At 45.2% G+C, this 14,225-nt stretch overlaps 1 protein-coding gene across 2 annotated transcripts; it reads left to right on the top strand.

Annotated features, from left to right (window-relative positions):
• The first annotated feature begins 193 nt into the window (after nt 1-193).
• Nucleotides 194-13,498, top strand: nsd2 (nuclear receptor binding SET domain protein 2). 2 transcript variants are annotated; one of them, XM_035167212.2, is made up of 23 exons: nt 194-332; nt 1,632-2,278; nt 2,775-2,937; nt 3,080-3,246; nt 3,766-3,999; nt 4,166-4,376; nt 4,865-4,927; nt 5,076-5,182; nt 5,313-5,421; nt 5,554-5,669; nt 5,915-6,004; nt 6,313-6,439; nt 6,554-6,754; nt 7,054-7,233; nt 7,983-8,139; nt 8,228-8,430; nt 8,701-8,804; nt 8,962-9,231; nt 9,343-9,459; nt 9,550-9,691; nt 9,888-9,994; nt 10,197-10,395; nt 10,694-13,498. In XM_035167212.2, the coding sequence occupies exons 2-23, from the start codon at nt 1,661-1,663 to the stop codon at nt 11,017-11,019; spliced, it is 4,011 nt and encodes a 1,336-aa protein (XP_035023103.1). In that variant the 5' UTR covers nt 194-332; nt 1,632-1,660; the 3' UTR covers nt 11,020-13,498. The 2 variants fall into 2 exon arrangements, with proteins under 2 accessions (XP_035023103.1, XP_035023104.1); XM_035167213.2 differs by lacking the exon at nt 194-332 and adding an exon at nt 980-1,291.
• The last annotated feature ends 727 nt before the right edge of the window (nt 13,499-14,225 follow it).

Genomic DNA, 14,225 nt, shown 5'->3' with positions numbered 1-14,225 from the left:
AGATGATGATGAAGACGATGATGAAGACGATGATTAAGATGATGAAGATGATGAAGGTGATAAATATGATGAAGGTGATGATTAATATGTTAAAGATGATGAAGGTGATGAAGACTCTCCGGGTCACTCACTTCCTGCGGTTGGTTTTTTGAACGGACCGGTTGGATCCTCGCTTCGCTCCCGACCAATCGGAAGTGAGTATTTTTCGCGCTGTTGGCCGCAGTGTTTGATTTTCCCGCAAGCTGCTTCAGCCTCGACCTGAATGAAAGGCTCCGTTTGACGGGATGAGTCCGGACACTTTCTCCCGCTAACCGCCGACAGGACCTCAACAGGTAACCGCGCACTAACCTCCACGGGGCAGGCCGCCCCGGGGCTTCGAGCCGGCACGGGTCCGCTCGGGTACACTTGTTCGGGCCCATCATCCATTTTAGCGAGAGGAGCTGCTAGCTAGTGAGCTAGCTAACTATGCTAACTTTGAGTGTGCCCTTTGACTGGGCTTCAATGGAACGATGGTTAGCTTTGGCTAGCACGGCTAGCCTTTTTGAAACAAGCTGTCATGGCGCCTACAAACTGAGCATATTAGTGAAAGAATAGGAAAACATTAAAAACAAGCCGCCGCAGTCATCCAGCGACAATCCCGGTTATTTATTTACCCGGTAGCATCAAGCTAGGAGGCTAGTTAGCGGGTGGGTTTAGTGAATTTAGCGTTTGGGTGGCGGCTTTGTCTATTTGCTGGAATGCGGCGTAATGGCTGACTGGAGCTCTGACAGAGATGCGGTTCGGGGTGAACGCTTGTCCGCAGCTGGAATCCACACATCGTGGCTTCCGCTTCAGATTATAGTCGGAGCCCATTTCATGCATGACATTACAGGGCGGCTGCTGGCGAGCTGGATGTGTTACGTTGCTGAACAGAAGAGATCGAGTTAAAAACGGATGTTACAGATGCTTATGTCGGTGGGGGGTGTGGGGGGTGTAAGTTCAACCGTGTTGTTGATGCGTTGCAACTAAACCAAGTAACATAACACGAATCACCATGCACCGTGTTAGCTTTTATCCGGAGCAGGATGCACGCAATTCCAGCAATTATCCGCACGCCAGTTGCATTACACCGACTTGTCAGCTGCTTCCATTTCCGCGGCTTTCCTCGCCGGTGATGCGGTGATTACGCGGCCACCCACTCATCGGGCATTCGCTGCATGCGGTGGAGCTGCAGGCTGCTTTCTCCTCCTCCACGGTCTGCAGCTAGCAGCCATAGCTAGTCCTTTATCCAGGAGAGAGGCGACTAGTCCGGGTAAGATGCTCTCCACCCGCCGGGGAGCTTTTCCTCGCACGCATTGGATTCAATCGGGGGTTCACCTCATTCACGCGTGTTTGGATCTCAGTGTTATTTCACTGGACTGTTCCATTGTGGCTTCACACTGTCTCCTACAACACATCCAGGCTGGAGCGTTATGTGACAGGTGCAGCTCTCTCTCTCTGCCCTCTGCCATTTTGTAAACTGTACAACGCTGTGCTCAAAGAATTCACATCCCACGAATCCCAGTGTGAGAAAGTGACTGCGTGGGGCCTGGTGGTAATGATTTGTGACTGAACCTGTGGAATGAGAAGTTTCTGTGTCCCCTGTTGTGCAGCTCAGCGAGCCTGGAGGGGGTGAGGTGGGATGGACACTAAAGGTAGCTCTCTGCCTTCGATGCCCGAACCAGCCAACCCCATCAGCATGAAGCAGCCGCCGGAGTCCCTCGGCGTACGGAAAGGTCGGGGGGACATGAGCAGTGACCCGGCTCTGCTTATGGACAAAGCCGCTGCCCAGCTGGCCGCCAAACTACAAGACGGCGTCCTCCAGAAGATGGCCGGCCACAGTCATAACAACCACAGCCACGAGAGGCTCAAAGACCTCACCTCCCGTGTGCTGAACGGCGACCAAGACCCGCTGCCCAAGCTTTGTGCTCCAGAGCCTCCCATGCTCAAGGGTGCCGAGGCCCCGGCCACCAACGGCACCCATCAGCACAATTGCAGCCCTCACACGGAATCTGAACTGAAGGTGACAGTGCCCCAGGCGGTAGAGCAGCCGCCGTTTGAACCGTGCTGTGCCAACGGGACCAGTTTGGCCACAGCCACCGAAGGTACAATATCTGGTCCCGAGAAGAGACAGGACGTGCAGAAGAGAGGAGGGAGACCTGTCAAACCAAAACCTCAGCTAAACCACAGTTCCTCTTTCGTCCCTCTGGAGCAAGTGGACCACACAAATGCTGCAGATGGAACCGGAGCAGACGACAAGGTTTTTAATTTTTAACTCATTTCAATTAGAAGCTAGAATTTGTATTCTCCTGTGGTAATATAATACAATAAACTGCATTGTCTAGTTAATACTAGTTTAAAACAATGATGTACTATTTGCTGACAGATGATATTAAGCCAAAAGGATCACACATACTAATGAGATCAAACTGTACTAAGCCTCTGATCCACATCTGATTTCATGGTGACGCTTGACTTTGATCTAGTCACATTTAAATGTTTACGCAAAATTTTAAGCAAGGATTTCCATAGATGTAGAAATTGATAAATAGTTTGAACATTTGCAAGTTAACGTCGAGCTGCTGAGTCTCCCACAAAGAATCAGATGTGTTTAATTATTCACCAATATTTGCAGGAACAAATTTTGTGTCTAAAATAGTGTGTGGGAAAAGTAACTTCTTTTATACGTGGAAATGAAACTTGATGTATTTAAATTCTAATCTATCGATGGACGTATTCTTCTTTCTCTCCTCCAGCTCAATCTCCTCCCTGAGGTGAAGGCGGAGGCGTCAGAGAAGTCTCCCTCGCTGATCCGGTTTGCTGTTGGTGACTTGGTCTGGACGAAGGTGTCGGGGTACCCCTGGTGGCCTTGCATGGTGACCACAGACCCAGAATTCAGCCATCACTTCAAACAGAAAGGTGAGTTACACCCACAACCGCCTGCTACATTCAAATTCAAGTGATGTGTTGTAAAGGTTGAAAAACGCCAGATTTCAATTTTTAAAGTCAGATTTTTACACCATTGTTTAATTCTATTGTTCTGGTTTGTTTTGTTTTTTAGCGGCCAATAGCAGGTCAGGCCTCCTTTACCATGTGCAGTATTTTGGAGATGCCCCGGAGAGAGGCTACATCTTTGAGAAGAACATGGTGTTGTTCACTGGAGAGGATCAATACCAGCAGCTCAGCCTGGGCAACAAACAAGCAGCCTCCTGCAACATTCACAAAAAGGTAAAAAATCTGCTTCTTTCATGTTGCCTCAGTGGGGGATGTGGTCTTTCTGCTGTCGCTAAGAAACCGTTCAGCATTTAAACACTGAACTTCTTCAAAACGTTTTACACAAGGTTCTCTCTCGTCAATCAAATGTTACTTGTTTTTTTTAGTTTTTATTTCTCTCAGCCAACTTGCTCAGTTTAGCTGCTTTTCACCAACAAACAATTAAGGAACCATAATTGTAGATTTGTGCGAGTAACTCTTGAGGTTTTTTGTTGGCAAATTTTCTCTTACACAGCTTCCTCATGAATCTTATCTCTTCTGCAATCTTGTTTCTAAATATTGCCAACAGTGTAAAACAAATATCTGTTGATGGCAACACAATGACAAGACACCTCTACCGTATTGTGTTGTTCTCTCATCATATACGTGATGTGTTGAGAGTCCGCCTGCAGCGTTGACCCTTTTCTTCAGCCAACACAATTGCCACCACAGTAACTTGCGGTTTAACCTTGTTGCTTCCTCTGCGTCCTGCAGACGACTCCATCCGTACCCCGCAAGCTCCAGGCCCAGTGGAACATGGGCATCATTCAGGCCAAGGAGGCCCTCAGCATGTCGCTGGATGAGCGCATGACGAACTTTACATTTCAGTATGACGAAGACGGGCCTCGCCTGAACCTCGGGATCCTGGAGAAACTGAAGCCAAAATTCTGCGAAGAGATGAACCAGGAAACTGTGTCACGCCTGAGCCCAGATCTTCCCTCCCTGCTGGTAAATACCCACAGCCCAAAATATTTTTAAACTCTGCAAAGAAACATAGAAGAAGAAAAAAAATTGGAGTAAAACATGTTTTTAAAACCCATATAATATAATACCATGATCTTACTTAAACAGCCTGAGCAGACCTTTACCAGTGGATGATCTGTTGTCTTTGCAGGGTCCCATTTCTTCTGAACCAGTTGAACCAGTCATACCTCAGAAGAAAAAGAGACGACCCAGACAGACTCCGTCTACAACCAAGACGGTGAGGAGACGGAAAAAACCTGCAGTGGAGAACTCTGCCGATCCGGTGAAGAAGAGGAAACCAAAGCTGGCGTCTCCAACAGACGACGCTTCAGAACTCGTCTCACCCCCAGTTCCAGTTCCAGGTTGGTTGAAAGTTAAAACCCCGGGTGGCGGATCAACTCTAGCCATCAATCGAGGGCTGGTTAAATCTGGTTGTGGCTGGTGTGTGTTTTTAACAGTGCGGTGGAATCTCATGCTTTAAATTTCCGTATGTGGCCAATTAAGTAGTGATGTGGGCGGATTCTTGTAGAATTCATCACTTAATGGGGCCATTCCTGGTTGGTGAGCAATGGTAACTTCATGATGAGAGAATGCAAGATCCAAGAAAGCTGTACTTCACAGCACTGGAACTTAGAGACACAGAATTTACCCATAATGCCGTTTCCCAATTGCTTTGATAATCATGTGGAAAGCAATATTCGAATGGCCCTTGGTTGCTCATTATTTTCCTATTTATAAATTACAGAATATTTAAAATAAGCTGGTAACAGTACTTGTAACATTTGAGAAGTGATCAATCATGTAGATATGTCAATTCATTTAATTTAATTTGAGCCTTTTGTTGTCGTAGTTGACAAAGTGAAGAAAAGGCGAAAGAGAGCGACTCCTGCAGAGCAGACGACCGATTCCTCAGGTGAGTCATTTGGCAGGAAATCTTTTATTCACTAATTCTAAAACACAAGAGAAGATTTTATATTTGCTGTTATGACTAAAATAGAAATGGTCTGATTCTCAACCGAATTAAGATGATTTAATATTTTTCTTCACAACCATGTCTCCAGTTAAGAGGGAGAGAAAGAAGGCGCCTAAAAGGAAGCTGTCGGACTCCGCAGCCGACAAGGAGCAGACGCCTAAGAGACGCAAAATGAGCAAAGATGCTGAGAAACAGGTTTGTTTAAATTTGGTTTGATGTCACGTCCGACACAAAACTGCACCGGTTCTTGAATAGTAATGATTGAGCTTGAAAAACACCTCACTTTGGAGATATTCAATTATTTCCTTGTTTATTACGTCCTCAGGCCTCGACTTCGGAGGGAACGCAACAAAAGCGGAGACGAACGAAGAAAACTGACGTAGAAGTGAAGGAAACCAAGAGACGACAGAAAAAGTCAAAAGATCCTCTGGCTGGTAAACGACGAGCATCTCTTTTTCATTCACACCTCTGTGCTCTGTCCTGTGGCCTCACTCGCATCTTAGCGACCTTATCGTGGCCACTGCAGCACCTGCTAATTATAGGTTGTACATTTTGACTGTGCACAGATGATCAAGACGCAGTGAAACCAAAGCGCAGGAGGAAAAGGAAACAGGATGGAGAGAACCAGGCCACACCTGCCAAGACGAAGAAGAGAAGGGCCTCTCCGTGTCCTGATCCTGAGGTGAGAGGAAATGACCTCAGGGTGTTTCCATCTTAAATTACACAAGCTTGTCATCAACGTTACAAGTCCCCAACTGAATTTAATTCAACAAGTATAGAGAACCGGTTTGGTTTAAAATGCTCGGCTTCTTTTTCCACTTGTTAGCAGAACTCTTAAAGTAACTACACCACATTTCCAGATGTGATCAGTTTCCTCCATGAAGCACAATCCCCAATGTCTTGTTCATCACACGCTGTTTGCTGCAGGGCTCTGGGAGTGAAGGACGTCCTGATTCTCCGAGCGACAGCTTGGACGGGACAAAAAAGGGCGAACGGAAGAAAGAATTTGTTTGCCAGGTAGGTTTGTTAAGATAATAAAACATCAGATGCATTCATACATTAGTTTACCTCTATGATGGCTGCACAACTTTCAGTCAGACGAGGTTTATCTGAACAGATCGTTAACATCATCTTGTACTTCTGGGCAAAGGGGAAGCTCTTAATTTGAAGGGGCCAGTAGTGTGATGTTCTACTGGTTCTGTTTCTATGGAAAAGATATTTAAAGTTTTGTTTGAATCAAGTCTCCATCATTTTATAATGTGGGATAGAGATATTCATGTTCTTTTATTGTGTGTTGATGTGTCCTTGTTGGTTTGTTCCTACAGATGTGTGAGCAGGCTGGTGAGGACCTGCTTCCCTGTGAAGGACAATGTTGTGGCATGTTTCACCTCCACTGTCTGGGTCTGTCGTTCAAACCCGACGACAAGCTGCTGTGTCAGGAGTGCAGCACCGGTGAGAAGTTCACTTTCTGTCTGAGAAACTTTCACTGGGCAGATGTTTTATGTTTCCTGCTGCACTTTGTAGTTGCTGCTGTTTGACATTTCCTTCCCTTGCTGCTCTTCTCAGGAATTCACTCGTGTTTCACCTGTAAGCAGTCGGAGGGCAAGTTGCTTCGCTGCCACGTCCTGCACTGCGGCAAGTTTTACCACGAGGCGTGCGTCCGCCTCAACTCGCTCACCCTGTTCGACAACAAGGGCATCCGCTGCCCACTCCACACCTGCCTGAGCTGCCATTACGGCTGCCGCGCCAAGCACAAGTCCACCAAGGGTGAGGACGTCACACACTATTGTTTACAGTTGGATTCCTTTTCATTTGGGGACAAATTCATAAGCATTATAGAAATATTTTTGCTCAAGGTCACATACTTTCTACGTGCATGGAAACGGTAAAGTCAGACTTTCTGTATAAAGTATCAGGTTCTGGCCGTTGGTCTGATGGAAAAGTTGATCTCTATAGTAAAAGTGTAGCTGGAAGCATGAACTGGGAAAGAGAGGTGATCTGATGGAATATAACTCACTTGTAGAAAGTTTTGTCGTAACCCGTTTGTCCCGCTGTCCCTGTTGCAGGTAGGTTAATGCGTTGCCTGCGCTGCCCCGTGGCGTACCACATTGGTGACCTGTGTGTGGCAGCCGGCAGTGAGATGATCACCAACACCGCCATCATCTGCACCAACCACTTCAACGCCAAGAAGGGCTACAGCCACCACAGTCACGTCAACGTCAGCTGGTGTTTCGTCTGCTCCAAAGGTTCGAGACTGCTTCTTTTTTATTTCACCTACAAGGAGGGAAATCACCAGCAGCTACATAATAACAATATATTAACTACTTATCCAACCACAACAGTCTCTATAGTGCTGCTATAACCAGATCACATCCCAAAAACTGCACACTTGATCTGATCAAATTATTTTAACAGATCAAATTGGACCAATTCTGTCAAACACTGCTACAGTCCCTACTGTATATGATGTAACAGAAAGAGTTGTGTGAAGTTCAAAGGTTGTAGATTTCCTTCGACAGCAACAGAGTGAAGTCTAACTATGATTAACGTCTCCTCACGTTGCTGAAGCACGTGTGGAGCTATAAATCCCACATGCTGCTGAGGAAACGCTGAACAGTTCCTGAGTCAATTTTCATTTGAAATAAAAGCCAGTTCTGTAGAGACGGCTTTTTAATTAGTGTCAGATGATACTGAAACGCAGAAACAAAGCCAGGATCACTGGTTTCTTGTTTACGTGAATGTTTACCTGCTAGACGTTTTGCAGTCGTGTGTTTCCTTTCAGCTTAACGACAAAAACACACACAAACAATGTGTTGATTAATGTATGATGCAGATTTTTTCCCCCTCGGCTGTCAGACTGAACATTTACACTTTATTGTGTTTGTTTTTATCGCCGTCGTGCAGAAGACTCGACTGTAAATCAGCTCACTTGCTAGTTTCACTGCTGCTGCTTCCTCGTCTTGAAGGTTTCATGTGGTTTCTCGTTGTGTCGCAGGGGGACAGCTGCTGTGCTGCGAGTCCTGTCCGGCAGCTTTTCACCCCGACTGTCTGAACATCGCAATGCCTGATGGGAGCTGGTTCTGCAACGACTGCAGAGCTGGGAAGAAACCCAAGTACAGAGACATCATCTGGGTCAAACTCGGAACATACAGGTGAGAGAAAGTGCTTGAGATGCAGATTTTTCCTTTTCAAAAATGTTCTGTACCCTCTGGTTCTCATTCCGCTGCTTCCTCTCGCCAGATGGTGGCCTGCAGAGATCTACAACCCGAGGACCATCCCTACCAACATCCAGCACCTTCGCCATGAGATCGGAGAGTTTCCCGTCTTCTTTTTCGGATCCAAGGATTACTTCTGGACTCACCAGGGCCGCGTGTTTCCCTACATGGAGGGAGACCGAGGCAGCAAGCACCAGAGGACCGGAATCGGCAAAGTCTTTAAGAACGGTAGAGCTGCTAAGTCACTTCCTTGGTCAATGAAAGTCATGGAAGAGGTTGTTTCTCCATTTAAAGTTGGGATAGAGAGAAGTTCAGTCTGTCTCCATTCGGGAATCAGGATTTTTTTAAATATTGTGTACAGTTCACCGAACCAGTATAGCTTTCCTAATTTAAATATCATGTTTTGACATTATAGAAAAGTTTTGTAGCATCATCTTGAGCTAAATGTTTAATGTTGAGATGAAATCTTATGAGCGTTTTTACCTTGTGTTTCCTCAGCTCTGTTGGAGGCTGAAGCTCGATTCAAGGAGATCAAAATAAAACGAGAGGCGAAGGAAGCGCAAGAGAACAGTCGGAAACCGCCGCCATACAAATTTATCAAGGTGGGACATCCCATGTTTCTGTCTCTAAAGTATGAAGATCTTGCTGATAATAGTATCAAGCTATTTTTATCTTCTTCTGGAATAGATGTTATAGCATAAATTTAATATAAAATTCACCTTTTTATTGATGTTTTACTGAACAATGTTTCTCCTTCAGGTCAACAAACCCTTCGGCAAAGTTCAGGTCTACACCGCAGACATTTCTGAGATCCCCAAGTGCAACTGCAAGCCGACGGACGAGAGGCCGTGCGGGTTCGAGTCCGAGTGTCTGAACCGCATGCTGCAGTACGAGTGCCACCCTCAGGTGTGTCCCAGCGGCGAGCGTTGTTGTAACCAGGACTTCACCAAACGTCTTTACCCAGAGACCAAGATCATCAAGACACCCGGCAAGGGCTGGGGCCTGGTCGCCCTGCGGGACATCAAGAAGGTGAGAGGGAGGGACATGAAAGATATCGATCAAATAGTGAATTCTTCTTAAAAAACGTTTAAACGTTTCGAGGAGTGTGAATCTGGTCTGAAGGTTGCGTTTCTCCAACAGGGCGAGTTTGTGAACGAATACATTGGCGAGCTGGTCGACGAGGAGGAGTGCAGGGCGAGGATCAAGTACGCCCACGAAAACAACATCACTGACTTCTACATGCTCACCATAGACAAGGTTGGTACCACATCCGGCGGATTGACCCTCACACCATCTTTTCCAGTATCTGCGGTGTCTTTAAACCCTAAATCACGGTTTCTTTTCCAGGATCGGATCATCGACGCGGGGCCGAAGGGAAACTACTCTCGCTTCATGAACCACAGCTGTCAGCCCAACTGCGAGACGCAGAAGTGGACGGTGAACGGAGACACGCGAGTCGGCCTGTTCGCCGTCCGCGACATCCCAGCAGGTGAGACGAGTCCCGAACCAAGTGAAGGATCCGTGGAGCTTCGAGAATAATTGCACATATAACAATCTGATTTTTACAGATTTCTATCAGCGTTTATGTTCGTGGATGTAGCTTGTTGTGTTTGTTTTTATTTATTCCAGCTCTAACCTGCTCATGTTTACGTTCATTCACTTTATTCTTTTTATTTTGTTCCCAGGGACCGAGTTGACCTTCAACTACAACCTGGACTGCCTCGGCAACGAGAAGACCGTCTGTCGCTGCGACGCCCCGAACTGCAGCGGCTTCCTCGGTGATCGGCCTAAGGTGAGATTTCTTATCTTTATCATCACAACTGCAATTTCCAAACGATGGGACACGGATACAATCATGTTAAAGTCTGGAACATGGATGGAGACACAGAATAATTACACCCTTAATTAAAGAATACCTCTGTATGTATTTTTATAGCGATGCAGATGTGTGTTTTCTTGCTCGCGTTGATTCCATCTCTGCATCTGATCCACAGAACTCGAACGGCCAAACAGCCGATCCTAAAGCAAAGAGGTTGAAGAGAAAGTATAAGAAGAGGAAGAGCGAGGGAAAGAAAAAGTCTGAGGACGAGTGTTTCCGCTGTGGAGACGGAGGTCAGCTGGTGCTCTGCGGCAAGAAGGCCTGCACCAAAGCTTATCACCTGTCCTGTCTGAACCTCACCAAGAGGCCCTTCGGTAAGAGACGCCTCAGACACTGCAGCACGTAGGTTATTAACACGGGTGATAACCACGTTTACCTGGGAACTATTTTAATAAATAAATAATTGTTTTTCGACTATAAATCTGGTTTTCATATGTGAAGACCTGCTTTCTTGTGACATGAGAGTAAATTCTTCATCTTTGGGTTTTTATACATTACTTTGTTTTACTTTATAGACTAATAATCAGCTGATTAATTGATGATGACAGTAATCGTTAGTTAAAGCCATCTATTCTTAACTAATTGTCTATTTCCTCTGGACCCGCCCTGCAGGACGATGGGACTGCCCCTGGCACCATTGCGACGTTTGCGGGAAAAACTCGGACGCTTTCTGTCAGCTCTGCCCAAACTCCTTCTGCAAGGCTCACCATGAGGGGGCGCTGCGCCCGTGGCCCCCCACAGGGCAGCTGTGCTGTCTGGAGCACGAGGAGCTGGAGGGAACCGACAGCCAGGATCCGGGCATCAACTCGGAGGCAACGGCATCGACCGCCACCGCCGCCGTCGTCGTCGTCGCCGGCCGTCCTCCCAAAGGCTCCAGGAAGGCAGACGGAGCCGAGGCCAAAACAAAGGGCTCTAAGAGGAAAGCAGCAGAGGCCTGAGTGACCTTTGACCCCTCCGAGAGCCAAAAGACCAAACCAGACTCTGACACTTGCTCCCCTCGTTATAAACAAATATAAACCCCACGTTATACCGTCTTCAAGATCACAAGAACCAAGGCACTGTTCATCTTCGTCGTCAGGGAAAGCCGCTTATATCTCACGTGCTCGGCAACGAGCTCCAGCTCCGCCGCTCAAACGTTTCTTCATTTCATCTTTAACCATTTTCAGGTTTTGTTTTGAACTTGTCTGCACTGAGGCACAAAGCAGCCGAGCGAGCGCAGGTCAGGAAGCTGCGGATTCTAACTCTTCCACCAACCAAACTGCCTTTTTGTTATTTTGTTTTAGTTTTGACTTGAGTTTTCAAACCAACACAAGGAGCCCGTTGGTTTCTGCTGAAAAGAACCCGGAGCGGCGAGCGGCGTCGCTCACTTGAATCTCAGCCGCCACCGCCCCTCACTCCACGTGGACCGTCTTCAACGAGTTTTAGAGCTATATCTATATACGTGTTTATCAAAGACCAAAACTATAATTACTGGAATATTGTGAGACATCAGACAGGTTTGCCAAATGGAGCGCTTTTATTTTTATATATAGTATATATATTCCAGATGTAATATCAAACACCAAGACACTATGGATCGGCCTCAGATGACCTCTTTACTTTAATACCGTAGCCATAGGTTACATTTAACCGTAGACATTTTTTTACAACCTGTTATTTTGTTTTAGCTCAGTTTCACCTTTTTAGATTTGATTATTTTTTTTGTATCAGGATGCTGAACGATGGCGCCTGAAACCTTTTATCTACCTGCATGTCCGGAGAACGAGGGATCAGAGGAAGTGTTAGAAACCCAGAAACTGATGTAAAAAAAAAAAAACACTACTGGGAGGTTTTAAAGGTTTTTGACGTTTTCTGCTCAACGACTAAAACAGAGAAAATGAAGGAACGACAGCGAAGCTCTTGAACCTTTTTTCCTACGTTGAGCGTTTGGTGCTAACATCGAGGTGCTTTCCACTGATTTATCTGACCAACCAAGGTACTTAGACAACATGGTAATCACTGAGTCGTTCATCTGGAGCCGAGGTTTTGAGAAGCTGTTTTCAGACATGACCTCTGGAGAACGTCCGGAACAACTGGGTCCAGACTTTCTCCTGATTTTTCACAACAGGGAAAAATGATCAGATGAGGGGGTGGAGCCTGACAGTGGAAATCACATGGTTTTGTTTACAGCACATCAAAAATCTCTGGAATCTCGTTTTTCCATGTTGACCACTTCGTCTTCTCCGTGTGAGGCTCCTCCTCCTCCTCCTCCTCCTCCTGGGACCAGTGTCTCTCTGTTTTCTCACCTGGACTCAGTCAATGTCTGAAAACAGCCTCAAGACCTCGGCCTTTCGTTATTTTAATCCTCAGGAGGTTTTTAGTCTCTAAACTGCATCTTGTTGTTTGATACTCGAACACAAGCTAACGACACACTGGCTAATTCCTTCACTCAGAAATAACTCATCTCCTTCACTTTCCACTTCCGTGTTTACAGAAGCTCGGCGTCACATCTGTAGATCCTCTGTGACCAGTGGCTCAGGCTAATTCCTGGTTTCAGTATTGAACCCATGTATCTTCTAATCGTTTATTTGGAAATTAAGAAACTGAAAGACGTTAAGAAGTTTTCAGACATAAACACCAGAGGATTTTCACAGCTTCTCTGGAGTTTCACGCACGTAGCGACGCACGTTTAATAATGTGGAGACGCCGCGTCGTTACCCAGAATTCCTCACTGTGCTTATCCTGTGTCAAAAACCAAATCATGAACAGTTTCACTTGTTTGTCTCTTCGTCGGTTATAAGATATTTTCTAACATTGAGGCTACAGACGTTTCTTGTATCTTTAATTTCATATTTGACTTTGGTTTTTAAAAAAAAACACAAAAAAAAACGTTGGAATCTTGAATCATTTAGTTTTTAACTCGCTGTCGCTTTGCTCCTCTCCGTGATCTCCACATCTCCCGAAAGCAGGATTTGACTTGAACTCACACGACAGCAGGTTTCGTTTTGTTTTAACTGCACCTTTTGGGTTTTATCTTGAGTATTTTTGTTTTTTCTCCCGGGTCACGTGAGCGGGACGCGTCCTGAGGCGCGTTCTGCGACTTCCTCCGTTCCGACCGTCGTCCTAACCCTAATGTGTGTTGAGTGGATGTAGTCCAGCCAGTTGTTTTTGTAAGCACTGTAATTCCCTGTAGAGCTGAAGTGTAACGTGTGCGTAGGGGTTTCATTCTGTAACTACTGTCATAGTAAACCAGAGACTAATATGTACATAATGTATAAGTGGTTATAGTGATGCATCTATTGTAAATATCATACAAGTTCTCTGACGTATGTTTTTTTTTTTTTTGTTTGTTTTTTTCTTGATGCTGAAAAACACTTTTGTGCAGGATCTCACTCGTCTGTTGATTCGTGCAATAAAAAGTGATGGAACGTGCATCTACTCCGAATCCACTGGACTTTTATCTGACGCTGGTGTTTAACTTGTGACAAATGAAACTACTTTATCACCATTTTTAAATTAATTGAAAGGATTTGAAATTCACATTGAAGCCTTAAAGAAATGGGTGTTTGTTCAACTTGTTGATTTAACTAATTTGCACTAAACTTATCTCTGAAGTTGATTTGAACTGATGGAAAAAATGAAGTGGCAACTACTTTGAAAATCTATTGATTATAATTAAAATTGAATTTATTTTTAGTTAGAGTAAAATGGATCTTAGTTTTTTTACTATCTTCTAAAATACTAAGACAATTGTTTTCAAAAACAATCGTCTGAACCATTTTGACTTGAGGTGACTCGTCCTTTACGTTCTGTGCTGGCTTGTCTGGAGACGTTATGTTTTCAGGTCTTTATGAACATTAACAATTTGATTCAAAGATGAACTTAAACAATTTCAAGGTCACTGTGACCTCACCTTCAGGATTCTACTTTGCTCGTTATGGGAACTGTAAAACGTTTTTAATGGAACGTGCTTTAAGATGATGCAAGTTGGGATTTGGTTTCTATCAAATTTGGCACAAAACCTTACACTCACTGATTAGAATTTGCAGGTCAAAGGTCACGGTGGCTTTTTGAACTTGTCTCAAATCTGACTAAAGGGAAATTTCTTTACGTTTTAATCAGTTGTCATTTGGACTCAAACATGAACGGATTAGATTCCAGAGGT

This window comes from Hippoglossus stenolepis, chromosome 10, assembly GCF_022539355.2.
Source record: "Hippoglossus stenolepis isolate QCI-W04-F060 chromosome 10, HSTE1.2, whole genome shotgun sequence".
Taxonomy (NCBI): domain Eukaryota; kingdom Metazoa; phylum Chordata; class Actinopteri; order Pleuronectiformes; family Pleuronectidae; genus Hippoglossus; species Hippoglossus stenolepis.
Note: the sequence above shows the minus strand (reverse complement) of the source record. Positions and strands in the feature narration are given on the sequence as shown.